The 16984-nt window shown below is 39.1% G+C and overlaps 1 protein-coding gene across 2 annotated transcripts in view; it reads left to right on the top strand.

Annotated features, from left to right (window-relative positions):
* The window catches only part of PDE3A (phosphodiesterase 3A), a 1388780-nt gene that overhangs the window by 1140659 nt on the left and 231137 nt on the right, over positions 1–16984 (top strand). For both annotated transcript variants that reach the window (XM_069628418.1, XM_069628419.1), the window contains one exon: positions 301–520. In XM_069628418.1, the coding sequence (XP_069484519.1) occupies positions 301–520 (220 nt within the window). The remainder of the gene's footprint in view (positions 1–300; positions 521–16984) is intronic.

Consider the following 16984-nt stretch of genomic DNA (forward strand, 5'->3'; position numbering starts at 1 on the left):
AAAAGTGTCTCTGCATATTTTATTTAAACCAGCAGATACCACAGATATATGTCACAATGTTTGCTCAACATTTGGCATAATTCTCCAACACTGTAGTTTGCATGATTCTAGTATATACCTATATAGAATGCAGCCATTAATCATCAATTTTCATTCATCTAGAGGCAGTCTATATTCAAATTGTGTTTGTTTTCATTGTGATGACTCTGTGTAATTTTACTTTTGGTTTAGTATTGAATATATAGATCAGTTTATCATACAGCTTTTGTGTTTTAATGACAAACAGTATTTCTTTGCTAGGTATACCTCCAAACATTTCACCTCTCACCTCCCCGTGCCATTCACCCATCCAGGGGACACCAGCCACCAGCCCCACCAGCAAAGGCTCTGCAGCACAGTTTCCAGACAGTACAGACCTAAAGGCCAAGACAAATCTAAGCCCACACAGGGTTTTAACTAGTACCTACAGTGCACCTGAATTTCCCGACCAGTTTCTGGGGCCTCCCTCTGTCTGTAGTAGGTAAGCAAATTCCTTTTTTGATATCCTTCTTTACATCTCTTTGCATCGTCCTAATTTGAGCTCATTTCATATGAAATATTCTCATTTGCAAACCAACTTGACATACATGTGTCCATGATGTATGACTACACTTTGCTACATTATTCTGGTGAACCGAATGGAGTGCTGCTAATGGAAACACATTTCATGGAGAAAGAAATCTGTCCATTCAGAGGAGGGGTATCTGTATAATTATGTTTTATTTATAATGACAAAATGAATGTGTTTATATATTACTTGATGTCACACGCTCTGCCATTTCATGGTGCTGTAAATAATAGGGGTGACTACCAACCATTGCAGCAAAGGTAAAAAACAGAGTCAGCCCTGGTGAAGTTTGAATGTGTGATCTGCGACTTAAACACTCATCTCCACAGCAATAATGTTATTCACACATTTATCTGCCTAATCTTTAGGTGCATAATGCTGTTCTCTTTCAAACCAAAAACATTTCTTTGAGGGAGCAGTTCCTGGGACTTTCATAGTCACCAATTGTCTCAGTAAATTGATCTGGCAGAGAATACAACATTTGCTAGGTTCAAATTGTGAAGATGTTACTACCACTGACCAATGGTTTAGGCCCATCATTTCCAAGGTAAAATATGTTTAACATAGAGGAGGGCCACTGAACACCATATTCGTTGATTTAGCTGTGGCATTTTATTTTGTCAGTAGAACCCTTCTTTGTGATTCAGCCATTACGCAGGTACTTCCTCCTGGGCTTGTTGAAGCTCGCTAGCTACTCCATGTCGGCTATTTTGTGCAGGTATGTTACAGGGTACGTGTGGAACTAACTATTGCTTTCCCAGTTGTAAGTTGCATGAGATAGGGTTGCATGGAGGCCCCCACGCTCCTTTCTCTTCCTTAATGACATGAATGGCTATCTGGTAAACATGCATAGAGGTGATTGGCCACCTTACAATTGTCATAGCAACCCTAGCCATGCTGCTTCTATTGGTCAACATCGTCCATGCTGACCCAAAACAGGGATAACCTTGGGGAGGCAGATAGTGTTCGGCAAGCAGTATTACACTGAGAATGTTATGATGTTGGGAGGGAGGAGGTTATAACATTTGTGAAATTTTAGTAGTTGATATACAGGTTCTCTGCTTCGTCAGTGTGGCTCAAACAAATAAGCAAAAGTGGCCTTTCTCCGTCCCGTAGTGTTCAACGGAGATTGAGATTGAATGCATGCTTCTTCTATATTTCTACTGGCACTTGTCTGGAAGCAATTAGAGCTACAACAGTCAAAGCAGAAATATATGGCGATGAGTTGCACTGGTTTAAACCTTGCCCCATGCTGTTTTGTGCTAATAACACCTTTCCTAGATCGAGGGTATGCGGGAATATGTTCCGAAACTCTGTAAGTAGAACAGCCCAAAAACATTTTTATAATTTTTGTATCATTTCTATGTATTACTTTTTATATTTTGTTTGCATTTTTCGTATATATTTTCCTCTGCTCCAAAATATTTGTCTCTTTTCTTATTGGTATTCTTAATGTTATTTTTCATTTCCCTTATTAACGTGTGACACTTTATTCCTTTTCTGTTTGACAATGAGGATTTTTTATGTTACATAATACTGGTTAAATTGAATAGTTTTATTTTTTTAATTGGTTATTATTTTTGTTTTTTACATATGCAACTACCTTTTCAGCTTTGCAATTTCTTTATTTTCATTTTTTCCTTTTGATTTTGAAGTCACCTGACACTGTTTTTATAAAATTTTACTTTCTGCCTTCTGAGCAGCAGTAGTCAGAGAGCCATGGAGTTTTTTGGTCATCTTAAACAGGTATAATATTTATTTTTCCTAAATGCAATTTATGATGTAACAAAGGATTGCAGCACACATTTTGAAAGCCTGTTATGTATTTTTATTTTCTTTTAGCCCTTCCTGGTGAAGGAATCGTTCTTGAAATATTGTAATATGGAGATTTGAACAGACTGAAACTGCACAGCAGCAACCACTTTCATGTGGCTATTATATACATTTCAATGAAAGGAATTGCTACTTTATTTGCTTTAATTGTTGTGATTGGATAATTTGCACCACTATACAGAGACATATGTCACAGTCAATCTCAGTGCTTGGAAGGTGGCATTCTCTTGAACCTAATTATAAATCAGTGCATGACCGTGGCTCAACGATGCTCAAGCACCACATTAATTACTTAGGTGTGGCGCCTATTCTTATTTTTGCCACAGGACAACAACAAATAGTTTGGTCGAGGACCACAAAAACACATAAATGCATCTGACATTTTTCAAGGAGCATAATCTCAAATGACAAAATATAATTTTTAGGTGGTGGAGAACAAAATCACAGAGAAGCACACATGATTATTTTCATGTAGATGAGAATGCAATGAAGATTACCCCTTCTAATAGCGCTGGGAGTCTTGATGCTATTAAAGACAAGGAGGTGAGCATTATGCTTCATCTTTCATATTTTCCTCTCTCCAGCAGTTTCAACAATAAACATTTTTGTAACATCCTCAGTAAGGAACACATCTTTCTTGTCCCTTTTATTTTTGTTTTAACTTTTTTTAACAAAACTACATTTCCCATCTATGCCAGGCCCACTGTAGTCCCAATGTCCTGGTCAAATGCTCTTAGTCCTTCCTCTAGCTGTTCTCTCCCTCTTCTTTTACAGCTCTCCAAGCAGATAAGTAACATTTGATGCAAGCTTTGCAGTATGTATTTTATATGATTATTTTTGCAGATTGCATGCCACATATTGAAGTATACATGTTGAAGCGATAACTAGCGATAACTAGTGGAAAAGTGCACTTAATTAGCCACGCGGTGCGTATGACGAAGTCTCGTAATATTGTGTTAGTTCAGGAGAGGGCGCCCCCATGCCACATTCACGGCACTTTATGGCCTCACCGTCATCCTCACAGGCTCTCAAAGCAACCCCCTCCCTTGCGGAGGAGGAGTTCAGTTAACGGGGCCAGCGTGAGCCGCAGCAGAGGCCCCACCTTCAGAATGGTGGAGTTGGGCTACGGCGAGCCGTGTACAATGCGCTACAAGTGCAACTCAATATGAGAGCTCATTGGTATCGCAAAGAGCCCCCACCTTTGGAAAGGTGGGGCTCTGATGCGACGAAAGCGTCCGTACATCAGTTTACTGTACATGCTTCGCTGGAAAGTTTACAGATTACTTGGGCAGATAAAAGAAACACGTGTAGAGTATCATTATACCCGCAGAGCGGATTAAAGTAATGGCTGTCTAATAGCGGACTGAGAGTCCCACAGAAGCATGCACAGCAGGGCAAAAAGGGTGCACGTCCACAAGGGTCATGCCAGAGTTTCTTCAGGGTGTAAGAAGACTCGGAAGAGAAAAAACTCATCTGTCCCCGCCGGGTCAACCTGATGGGGCAAAACTGAAGGCCCCTGATGCACCCGACGAATTTATACGTTTGCGAGACACAGTCATACAGAAGTCGGGAGTGCCGAGCTTCACGACCCCCTACCCAGGGGAAGATAATATGTGCGTAGACAAGCAGGACTCCGAAGAGGAGTCCACAGGATCCCCACATCCCTTGCAGGATAAGAACTGTGAAGGGGACGAAGAGGAGGTACAGCCCCCACCGAAGAAAAAGTTGAGAAATTTCAACAACACAGAGGACGAAGAGGGTATCTCAGACATGTTCAAGCCAGATGACATCCGAAACCCTAAATCTTCAGAATGGCTGCAATCCCCTAGGGTCACTAAATATATGACCTACAGATTACGTAAAACCTTAGAGAATGAGGGAAGACAAAGAAGAATGCGGGCAGAGTGCCCCAAACCTGAACTACAAGGGAAAGTATAATGCTCGCCTCCGTCTTGACATAGAATCACCGAGTAGCATCTGCAATTATTTTGGAAGAAGAGAATAAAATCACAGAGATCTTCACAAGATAATGTTTTGGGTAAATGAGAACAAAAACAAAGGGTGCAGCACAAGCCTTTTTTAAATAGAGCCGACCAAAATCACTGAGACAAAGTTATGATTTTGTTTTGTGGAGGAAACATTTGATTTGTTTAGGTGACAGTGAATAAAATAATTTCAAAGCAAATGTATTTTTTTGGGTGGATAAGAATAAAATCACTGACAATAATGTGCAAATTATTTTGTGCAAGGGAAAAAAATCACATGCACCAGCTGCAATTTTGTGTTCTCTAGGAAAACAAGATAAAAGAGAGGAACACATATGTTTTTGGTTATATGGCAAAAAATCAGTGTAGCATTCAGAATTGTGTTTTTTATTCTGTTTTCTTCACCCAAACAATTCAATATATTTTAGTGTGATTGTTTTCTACTGTTCATAAGAGTTGTATGTTTGTCCTGCTTTCCTTTCTCCTGCAGTTTCCTTTCCTTTGTATGTCTTGCCTTTCCTGTGACATCTGTGTGATTCATTTGTAAATATCCAAAGAATGTCTCTCCCTCTGAGATCCTTTTCAGTTAGAAGGAAGACCATAAACATGAAGTTGGTTGTAGCAATACAACTCCTGTGACTACCTTTCCTGCGTCAGATCTTAGCTTACTATATTGTTCCTATTTGTTATTTTGTTTTGCTCCCACAGATATCAAAACATGGTTTTTGGGAGGAGAATGAAATAACACAGGTGCAGCTATGATATTTTGGCAGAAAAAACGTTGTTAAAGCTAAAACTGCCCTCCAATACATGCCTTTAAGAACATTCCAGTTGGGTTGATTCATGATTGGATTCATGTGGGCTCCATAGATGACAGATGTAACTACTTTTTGACTGTAAAAAGTAATTATCGGCTTAGATGAGAGTTTGCCATACTTATGTTGGATGAGCTTCGCTAGTGCAGTTAGGGTCTGCATCTTGTGTCTGATTTAGTCTTTATATGGAACGTCTCACAAGTTGGTATTTATGTTCTGGCCCAAATATTTATATTCATTTGTATTTAGGAGGATGAGTCTGCCTAGAGACCATTCATACAGAGGCTTGTGATTTTTTTCTATTTTTTGAGATAATGTATTTGATTTTTGAACATTGATCTTTAAAAGATTTTTGTCGGCATAGGTTTGCAGGGCAGCTAATTTGGTTGGAGGCCTATTGGTGTGAGATCGATCAACACCAAATCATCGTCGTAAAAAAGCGTGCAAACCCCGTGCAACCATGTTTTTCTCTGTGCCTCCACAGAGTCTGGCATTTGATATTTTTATTTATTTATTTATCTGTATTTGTTTTTAACATTAAAACCTTTGAAAAATGTAAAACTTTCAGACAAAATTAGAAAGAACTTTGCAAGATCTCATAAATATGTTATAGTACAAATACATTGCAGAATACAGTAGATAATACAGAGTACAAAAAATAAAAGATACAAAATATGAAATATAATATATAGAGGTAACAAAAATTTTCAAAAGTATACAGACATCTCTTAAATACCTAGTAGTGTTAAAATTTGGAAATTACGATATAGCTAAAAAGAAACAAGGAGGAGAAGCCTATCTACATATCTAAATATAGAAATAACATATTGTACATTAATCCATCTAATTAAATGCCATCCTGGATAGATTCTCCTACTTAATTGATTTTCAGACATTCTTTAAAAACCTAAGGACAGTTAGTTTCATTGAAACATGTTTAGCATGCAGCATATCCAGCCAAATACAATTTAGTGGTACCCAACTAAGATTTGTAACATATTTTCCAAAGTATTCAATTTTTTGGCGTTTTAAAGCTGTACAATAAAGTAGTAAATGAGGCAATGATTATGTTTCTGCTTGATTTTGACAGAACATACAATATGCTAAATTAAATCAAGTTCCACTCCTTGTACATACAAATTTATTGGTTAATAAAACATTAAATCTAAAATGCATGAAATTGTTCCTTGCACTCTTTTGTGGAAAACGTGTCAAATTGATATCTGGTGTTCCTATCATTTTCCCATCAGACACAATCTGGCAATATAATTTAGTTCTAATTACTTCATCTATAGTTATAGACCAGTCACATTTTTTGATTTTTCCTTTTTACAAAATTCGGTTTATTTATCAATAGCTCTGGTGTGGTCCCAATATTTTTCAATACATTTATACATTGTGAGTAAAAGGCATTTATTAAAAACTTCACTAGAAGAGCACACCATTTCTTCTTTTCCCAGAACAGTATATAGGTTGTGGTGTACACTTTAATAGATTTTTCAGAAGAGAGGCAGCTTTCTCCATTCAACTCAGCTAGGCAGGGATTGCAACCCGACTTCATATCTAATGGCTGTGAAGGTGACACTTCTCAGCAGATGAAAAAATAATGTCCTCCAAATAATACTCCATAGAGGTCCAACTCTGATATTAAACACTCTGCAAATAATTCCAGTACATATATCAGTAATGGGAGAACATTAGCAAGATAGAACTTTATGAATGGCCGAGCTGAAAAATTACTGTATTTTGTTTCCACTTTCAGCATTTAGCTACCCAAAACTGTGGCTTTGCCCCTTAGTAATTCCTGTAAAAGCTCTTATTAGGGTGAGCAATAATAGGATAACCCCAGTAAATCATACTCTATTTAACTTGAAGTTTGTTATTATTTATATACCTTGAGAAATTACATTTTCTATGAGATCTGCTCAGTTTCAGTATAACATTCTTTTGAGGATTAATTAGCAGGTTATTTGCAGAAATATATTCATTAAAACTTGTAATCACTCTTTGGAGCCCAATTGGCGTTTGATCCATTAGTATGAAGTCGTCTGTGTGCTGCCCAAGCTATCTTTAAATTACCAATTCTTGGCGGGACAAAAGATGATTTAGACAAGGGCTTGCCCACATCTGAGACATATATATTACATAATATTGGGGCCAGTATGCATCCCTGTCTGAGGACATTTAAAATTGGAATTGATTGAGTCTTATTCTCTTATTATTGAGCCTCACTTGAATAGTCGAGTCCATAATTGGCTAGAGTTCCATTGACCAAGGGTGACTGCAATGCCAAGAGGCATTTTCTAAATAGTGCCATAATCTGCCAAACATATCGCGCATAAAGTGACATCAACCCACATTCGAATCACAGCCATACAGTTCGAACACAATTAGGAAGCTACAGTATTAGTTGCCAGTACTTCCCTTCAAATGCAGTCCATATAATTTCAGATTTAACAGGTTTTTGTCTCTGCTGCATATAAAAGAGCTGGAATAAATGTTTGCATGTAGTAAATCAAGGCAGGTTTAGTAGAACATTTTCCGGATTTAGACTGAATTATTCTCACTTGTGATATCCCGGTAGTTAGTTTATTTTTTAATGTATCAATGTAGTTTTTCACATCATACGAGTTAGCAACACTAACTCCCAAATAAATGTAGGAAGAGACACATTCCAACACTTGCCCATCAAGATACCACTTATTACAGTTCTTTTTTCTATTCAAGTTGAACTGCATGACCTTTGTTTTACTTAGATTTATGTTTAGCAGATTATCACAGACATAATTAGCCAAGACATTTAATTGTTTTTGTAGGCCTTGAGGAGTTTTTGGCATAATAACAAGATCATCAGCATATAATAGATAGGAGATTACCTTATTTGCCAGTCTGGGTGCATCAATGGTCATGTTCAAAAAGGCTTTGCCTACATCAGAAATAAAGAAAATAAACATTACCGCTGCAAGTTTGCAGCCTTGTCACAATGCTCTATTGGTATTAATTGGCGATGTTACATTTCCTTCAAGGGACAATCTAGATTTCCTTCTAAGAGACATTATTCCCTCATTATTGATCCTCACTTGAATAGTCGAGTCCTTATGAAGAAAAATCAATATACTCAGTAGACCTTCAGTAATTTGTAAGTTATTATTATTATTATTTTTTTTTATTGGTTGGTTCAAATATTGCACCTTTCAAAAAAAACATAAAATACAAAGGGCCTCATTACGACCCAGGCGGTAAGGGGTTAACGGCGCCCTAAAAGGTGTTGGCGCCGTTAAACCATTACCGCCTAATTATGAGGTCTCTTTGCGGGTCCCGACCTTAACGGCTGGTTTTACCAGCCGTTAAGGCAGGAACCCGCAAAGGGACTTTCGAGGTAATTATGGTACTGCAATTTGCGGTACCGTAATTACCACCTTCCCCAGTCCCATTGAGCCCTCTGGGGGCAAAAATGGGAATGGGGAAGGGCCAATGGTGAATGGGGAATTACCGCCCCACCAACCTTGGAATGGGGTGGTAATTCCGCCATTCACCATGGCGGAGTTGGTAAAATACCGGCGGCAACAATGTAGCTACTAGCGCCATGGTTATCGCCTGGGTCGTAATGAGGCCCAAAGTCTTTTGTTATCATAGTTAATTACATTTTACATTTCATACTTATTTCAACATTTATATTTTACATAATATTTACAACTTCAATTAGATCAGTGTGAAGACCTCACTCCATTAATGCTAAGTGATATCTGAAAGAATAAAATACATTTCCATCTCTACAGTGCATTTGTCACTAGTTCCATTTTGTTATATCTTCTCTGATTTACATGATTACGTTTCATACTAAAGTACATTATATACATGTCAAGAGGCATCCTGAAATTCGTTTTCTGTTTTGAATATCTCATCAAGAAAGTGTGTAATAGCAATTCGAACTGATAGATTGTGAATATTAAATAACCATTGCCACCCTTGTATTTCATTCATTGGGATTACTAAGGTGGTGACTCTTCCAAAATGATTTTTACGCTTATCTGCAAGACTTGTGCACGTTATTAGGCAATGCTGCAATGTTTCTCTTTGTGACTTGTCATTGCACCATCAACAATAATTTTGATCTTCTGGAATTAGTCGCCTTCTCGCTAAAGTATCATGTGTGTGCCATAAATTCAGTCTGAAACATAAATACTGTTTGTGTATGTAAGGCGATGCACATTTTTGTAGATAATCGGCTGGGATTCCCATTTTTTTATGTCCAAAAAGATTGATATCAAAGTCTTTAAAGATATTACAATTGTCTAATGTGGTGATCCAATCGCATTGATAGAGTTTGGTTTTGGCTCGATTGGGATTATGTATTAGCATTTCCAGGGAAATGTCAGCCTCCGCCAAAGTGTTCAAAGTATGTTGGATCCATTTACCTGAAAAGCAATCTTTTGTTAGAAGCAAGTACCGGGATAGGATTCCCAAAACATTTGTTGATGAAACGCTTACCAAGCATTTTCTTAACAAGGCACACCTTTTCCATTGTACTTGTGAGTACAGCGATACCAACCCTAGTTCAAAACGAATTACAGCTCGTGGAGTGCAATTTGGGATTTGTAAGAACTTTTTCCTGAACTTGGCCTCTAGCACATCCCAGTACTTACGATTTTTTTGGAGGCTCGCTTCAGCGGCATACGATAGCACAGTGATCACTTTTTGTCTGAAAAACACAACAATATGCTTGTAGGAGTATTTAGCAAACTTATAATTTGAATTTTTGCTTGAGCTATTAAGACTTGTAATTTGCATTGAATGGCCAATTCTTGTTCATGATCTTTCAAGGTCTTTGTTACCATAACTCCCAAATATTTGTATAGCAAGACTCTTTCGAGTGTTTCACTTCCTAACTGCCACTGAAATCGATTGGTATTGATGTTTATGTTGTTTTTACAGACCAAGATTTGAGTCTTAATTATATTTATAGTAAGATTATTCTTACAGACATATTGCTCTAAGGTGTTCAGCATATTCTGTAATCCAATGGGCATCTGCGACAAAAGGATCAGATCGTCAGCATACAAAAGATAACTAATGGGTTGGTTACCCTATTTTGGAGCATCGCTCATAGTTTGTAAAAATGCATGTCTGATATCAAGGATAAGCATGTTGAATAGGGTCGATGCCAAAATGCATCCTTGCTTTAGGCCTTTTTGTGTTTGAATATAATCTGACAGGGTTCCATCCAATGCTAGCCTGACTTGCATAGAGGTGTTCGTGTGTAATAGCATGATCAGACCTAGCATGGAAGCCGGACAGTTGTAATCTCTTAATTTCTCATAGAGTAAAACCCTGTCGATCGAATCAAACGCCACCTTGAAATCTACAAATGCAATGTTTCAAGATTGCTTTCGTATTGCATATTTACATTTGATGGCATTGAACATTGTAATATTCAGAATGGTGCCTATTCCTGACACAAAACCAGCCTGAAAGGGGTCCAACAGATGGTTATTCAGTGGCCAGTGATTAAATTATTTTAGGATGATTCGAGAACATTTTTTGCCAGGCGCATCTAGTAATGCCATTGGTCTATAGCTATTCGGTAGTTGCCGATTACCGTTTTTGTATACACTGGAACTGTGAGTGAGTGTCTCCATTTTGCTGGGATTATTTGAAAGTAATTGACTAACATAAAGATATTAAACAGGTTCTTGGCCCAAATGGTCAGATGTTGTTTGAACACGTAATTCAAAAGGCCATCTGGGCCACAGGCTCTTGACCAACTAATGGATTTTATACATAGTGATATGTCTAGAAGATCAAAAGTCAGGTGAAATTGAGTCGAAGTGATAATGAGTCAAGGCTCGCAGGGTTAATTGGGGGCACATAAAGGCAGAGAAGTGTTTGACCCAGTTGCCTTCAGTAACTGCATTGGCCTGAATTACCCCTTGATTGCCTTGAGTCGTCTGGTTCAAGATTCCCCAAGTTGTCGGTATGTTCTTAGATTGTAATGTGGTTAGCATTTTAGCGCCATCTTTCTGATGGAGGGAGGTTTGTTTTGCTCTTAACTAATTCTTATATTGGGTCTTTATACGAGCCAGAGAAACATGCCTGATTTCAAATGGCAATTTTAGAGTCTCTCGTTTATCCGCTCTAAATTTGGTTTTCCTTGCCTTCAAATCCTCATCATAACTATGGAGTGGGCTTTTCTGGCTGAATAATTTAACTGGGATGCCTTTTAACATTTGTGGCATTTTGATATAGAAGGTATTATTGAACTCCTAAATTACTTGAGTTATATTCTTGAGAAAAAGACACAAATTTGGCTCTGAGCATCAGAGTCTATTTTCAGCTGCGTTGATTGTCAAACCAGTTAACTGAACAGCCTTATGGCGTCTCCCCTGAGTTTGGCTTACCAACCATTTACCTATTAATTGATCATGGTCACTTTCATTTACTTTCAAGACTCGAAAATCCTCCACTACAGGAAAAAGTGCAGCACTCACAAAGATATAGGGCCTCATTACACGGTAGGCACCGGTACCGGTAAACCCTTACCGCCTTACTACGAGTTCCCTTTGCGGGACCCGACCTTAACGGCTGGTTTTAGCAGACGTTAAAGTAGGGTGCCGCAAAGGGACCTTGGAGCTAATTACGGTACCGCAATTTGCGGTACCGTAACTAGCGCCTTCTCCATTCCCATTATGCCCTATGGGGGCAAAAATGGGAATGGGGAAGTAACTTGGTGAATGGGGAATTACCGCCCCCGCTCACCTTGGAGTAGGGTGGTAATTCCGCGATCCACTAAGGCGGACATGGTAAAATACCGGTGGCAACCATGGCGCTAATAGCGCCATGGTTACTGCCTACTGTGTAATGAGGCCCATAGTCAATTGTTGCAGAGCTACTGCCTCGCGCCATGTGGGGTGAGCAGGAATATCCGACTCACACGATTCATTAAGCATGATCAAATTAAAAGTTTTGGTAAAATGTTTCCATGATTTTGTTCTGCTGGCAGCTTTTAAATTTGTTTTCCTCATACAGTTCAAACTGAGATCGCCTGCTATTATTATGTGGTAAACCAAAACATCTTGTGAAGTCAATATCATTAATTCAGTGAGGTCTTCGATGAATCGTGTGTCCGGTATGCCCGCTGGGTTCCAATACAAATTTATTACCACATAAACCTGGTTATGAACCGTGATTTTCACCATTTGCATAAACTGATTTGGCATCGCCCATATTTCATCACTAGTTCCAGCTTTAATTTTGCTTGCAATTAATAGGCCTTTTGTGGGACGCCCATGGAGTGCTTTGCTGGCAGTATTTAAAAATATGTGGTATCCATCCCACAATGGGGGCTCTAATAGGCCATGTCTCTTGTAACAGTATGATATTGTGTTCTATGAGGTTTTTTGAATTGCCTAACAACTGTTTGAAACCTCTCGTATTCCAACTCATTAGTGATAAAGTGACATTTCAGCTAATTACTGCTAGTTATTTTTGTGCACCACCTTCTTTGCATGAGCATATAATTTGGGTCGCCTGTTTATTGTTTATCTGAGGTGTTCTCGCGTTGGTGACGTCTCCTCTTGTGTGCAGCGTTCCCATGATGTTTTTCGGAACCTGAACTTCTTCCGCCAGTATCATGAAGCCCAAATTAAATAGATATTCTTTTGCGAGCCATATCGTATTCTGTATGACTCTGAAGTGCATCCATAGTCTCAGAGTTGATAGGCTATTATCCTTTATTAACTCTACTAGAGCTATGTCTGTTGACATAATGTCTTCCAACTGCGGGATGTCAGAGAAAATTGCTAACACTGAGCGTCTATTCAGGTCATAATGTGTGATGGGATGAGGACGACAGGTCAAGGTTAATGAATGTGGGGCTGGTCGTTTAATTGTTAAATTTTGGGCCTTTCCACTGGCGCTACCAACACCTTTCTTATTGGTCGGGACTACTTCCCTTCCATCACTTGAACCCATCATGTTAGCAAGGGCCGTCTATAATAAATGTAAAGCTTGAGCCGGTAGTGACAATTAATCTGGGTTATTATTAAGTGCTTGTGGGACAGGCACTGCCATAACTTGTGCTCTCGGCAAACTCTGCGGCATCGCAGACTTGATGGCTAATTCAGGACCTTTTCTTGAATCTGAACTTTGTGAATCCGTATTGTTTGGGACAGTGGCGACTTCACCCGCACAGCCCCACAACGACTCCTTATGGAGAGCAGTGTGGGGCTGCGCAAGCGAGTTCACCACACCATTCCCGGGGGTTATGCTGGCTGGCTGGGATTACCAAGCGCTCGGCCATGTAGGCTTCCACTGCTTTTCGAATCTCCTTACTCTGATGTGTGTCAACCTCCCTAGATTGAGAATGTTTTATTTCAGCAGCTTCATCATTCAGTTGTTGCAGGGTCACAGCTTTTACTAGGTTATCCAAAGGGGCTTATGGTCTGGTCAATGAATCATGGGATTTTATGCCACCACCTACTTTCCCTAATACCTGATGATGATATTTTTTTGTTATCGCTTTAGATGATAACATGGAGTTCTTCATTGGCTTTGGCATTGCAAGAGCCTTAAAATACTGTTTTGTTTTTGACGTAGTGCTTTTAATCAATGGTTTCTGTTTCTTAGACAATTTGGTATGGGCAATTGAGTCCTTTGATGCTGTTTTAGCATTATCAAAAATGGTATAATCAGTTTTCTTATTTTTGGGCGGTTTCGGTAGAGGCTGCCGAGTGTCCAATACCACTGTTGTTACCGCATGCTGTAGATTGGGCGTAACATGCTGTGTGTCTTCTAGCAGAACAATAACCGCATTTGATGAATGTGGTGTGTCACTTGCATCTTGAATAAGGCCTTTAATCATTGGGATGGCACTTTGAAGTGACATTTTAAATGGTCCATCCCTAGTATGGGAGCCCTGAGAGATGCTCTTCACGTAGAGCTCCTCTTTGCTAATGGGCCCCTTTTCTTTGTTCCACAGGAGAGCAGTAGTTTCTGCCTGCCATTTTAAGATTTGTTCCATCTGGGTATGTTGAAAAATAATTTTTCCCTCTAATGTGTTAAATAACTTGGTCAGGGTCTGAAGAGCCAAGTTCATCGTGGTGAGCGTGATCTCTAATACTTTGATCATCGGTCAACTTGCACCATTCTATGTGGCGACTTTGGCTTTTCCCTCACTTTTCTTCGGGTGGGGGCAATGTACAACACTATTGAACTTATATTCGACTGGCTTGCATCAATAAATAAAACTGGTGATCTCGACAGATTTTCTTGCATAGATTCAACAGAAAAACTCAAATTTGGCAAATCAATATCAATCACAACCTCTTCTTCATCCCTAGGCTGAGGCGTCTGTGGCTGCACTGTATTTCCAACTGTGATTGCCGCCGTGCTTAAAAGCATGCTGTCTGTGGGTGACACGTATGCGAGAGACATTTCTGTTATTACTGAAGTTACATGCTTCGAGTCTATAGGGTCTACAAGAGGAGCGGACGAATCCAGTTCTCTTGGCACCATCACTGCTCCTGTCTCTGTGACTGTTTTTTTTGTTTTAAGATTGATTGCGGTGGTCTCACTTCGGAAGTCCTTACAATATTTCCGAATGTCAGTGAGAACGTCTTCCTTACAGGCTGAGTTTTTCAATTTGGAGTACGTTCTGCCCGTTGGAGTGGAAGATGTTATGTTCAGAGCTTGTGTTTTCACTTGTGTACGTATTGAATTTCCTTTCCCATTTGTCGCCAGTAAAGTTAATATATAGTTGTGAAAAGACGAAGAGGTATATGTTGTCATTTTTAACTCTACTGGGGAGTTCTCAAAATTCTTTAGAAGAAGCATGTTAAACATACATACATTCTTTTCATTCCATCTCAATCGATTACCTTGCTTGTTTGTCTCTAGAGATGCACTATATGTATCTACGATGTAGATAGGTTTGTCCCACTCAAAGGTAACCAATTATATACCATGGTCACTAAACTCAGTACGTATGATTTTAAAGAATTGATTCCGATTATACACGTCTTTCGATACAAATATATAGTCTATACATGATGAAGTATTGTTGCCAAACCAAGAAGCAGAGTCTTGCTCTGCCCCCACTTTGGTTATACACAATAATTGGAAACCCTGAACTTCCAAGTAGAAAGCAATCTTTGTCCCTGTATCTTTTTACGTCTACCTGCACTGATCCCCAGCACTCATTTCCCATCCCTCCCCATTATTGAATTTGAGGTGGTGACCCCTAGTAATGGATTACAATCCAGGAGAGGGATCTGGTACAGTCCGCATTAAAATCCCCTACTATCACCACCTGGCCTTCCAGATGTGCAAGGTACCAGTCTTCAATCTTTTGATTCACCAGTGAGAGGGCATTTTCCAGGTTTCCATCCAGATTCCAATAATATTTGGCTCAAGTGATTTCAGTTTACTATTTATATAGCCACAGCTAAAACACCCTTGCATACATTATAGTAGTTTGTGATAAAATGTACCCTTGCTTTGAGGACAGCAACTATCGTACCACCAGCAGGGCTGCCCGCAGGCCCTGTGTGGCTGATTCACTACTTAATTCATAACCCTGAAATGAAGGTCATTCTGTCAGCCAAGGTTCTTGTAGACAAACAAGTGGGGAGAAACGCAAGAAATGACAAAGTTATGTTTGAACATGATGCAGAGAATACTCGAACATTCCAGCAGATTAATGCAAGTTCAGGTTCTACGCTAAAGGGGACCTCTCATATCTTTTAATTGGGCTCCTCTGCGTCATTGCTAACCACTGTCAATTAGATTCTTCCAACCCCTAATTTGCATCAACTTGTGCTTTTCCAGTCAGTCCCTCTCTCCCCTGATCCTTCCTACTTACATCTTGACCCACCTTCACGGTGGAATTATAAGGCCTAAGGTTGTAACGTAATTTATGGAGGTTCTCTACGTTGTCTGAAAAAAATGGGGAAGATCCTATTTATGGGAACGCCACCTTCGGGGATCAAAGTGAGCATAAAACGAGAACAGTGAATGTGGTGACCCTGTCTCTTAATACTACAACCTAGCACTCAATGTACCTAATGTGGGAACACCACACACTTAACTGAAAATCACACGACTAGGGCTGTGTGTATGAAAGGGCAGAGAATCTGCACAAAACTGGTTCAGAAACCAACCAATAAAATAATGAATAATTTTTTTTTTTTTTTTACATCTCGTTAAAAATGTATAAAACTTTCACTGTTAAAAGAAAGAAGAAATCTTCACATAATGAAACAAAGAGAGAGAAACAATTTAGCAAAATCTGATCCAACACATTTACAATTGTGATGGGGTTAGGATGTGGATATTGTGTCTTGTTGACACTGACTTTACAAAATCAAGCACAAAAGTAGAGCACTTCTTGATAGCGGCAGCTCTATCAAAAACACTAAACCTATTAGCAACCTTAGGTTTATCTTGTGATGGTCAACACATGTTTCGGCTAATGGCAACAGAAAAAGTCAGACAATACACAAAATGACTTGTTGCAAGTATAGCCATCTTCAGGACAGGACGAATGAGGTGTTTGCAAAGGACTTGATTGTGTTGTGTACTTCTTATTTGCTGTAATTTATATGAATAAAACTCACTATACATTTGGTGGTAAGATCCTTGTGATTATAGGGTGCTCGCTGTGGTAAATATAGCAGTACACAGATGTTCTTCTCCTCAAATGAATCAGTGATCTGCTGAGGTTCTTGTAAGAAATCGTTGTAGAAAAC

Source organism: Ambystoma mexicanum, chromosome 12, assembly GCF_040938575.1.
Source record: "Ambystoma mexicanum isolate Mex_15411 chromosome 12, UKY_AmexF1_1, whole genome shotgun sequence".
NCBI classification, from domain to species: Eukaryota; Metazoa; Chordata; class Amphibia; order Caudata; family Ambystomatidae; genus Ambystoma; species Ambystoma mexicanum.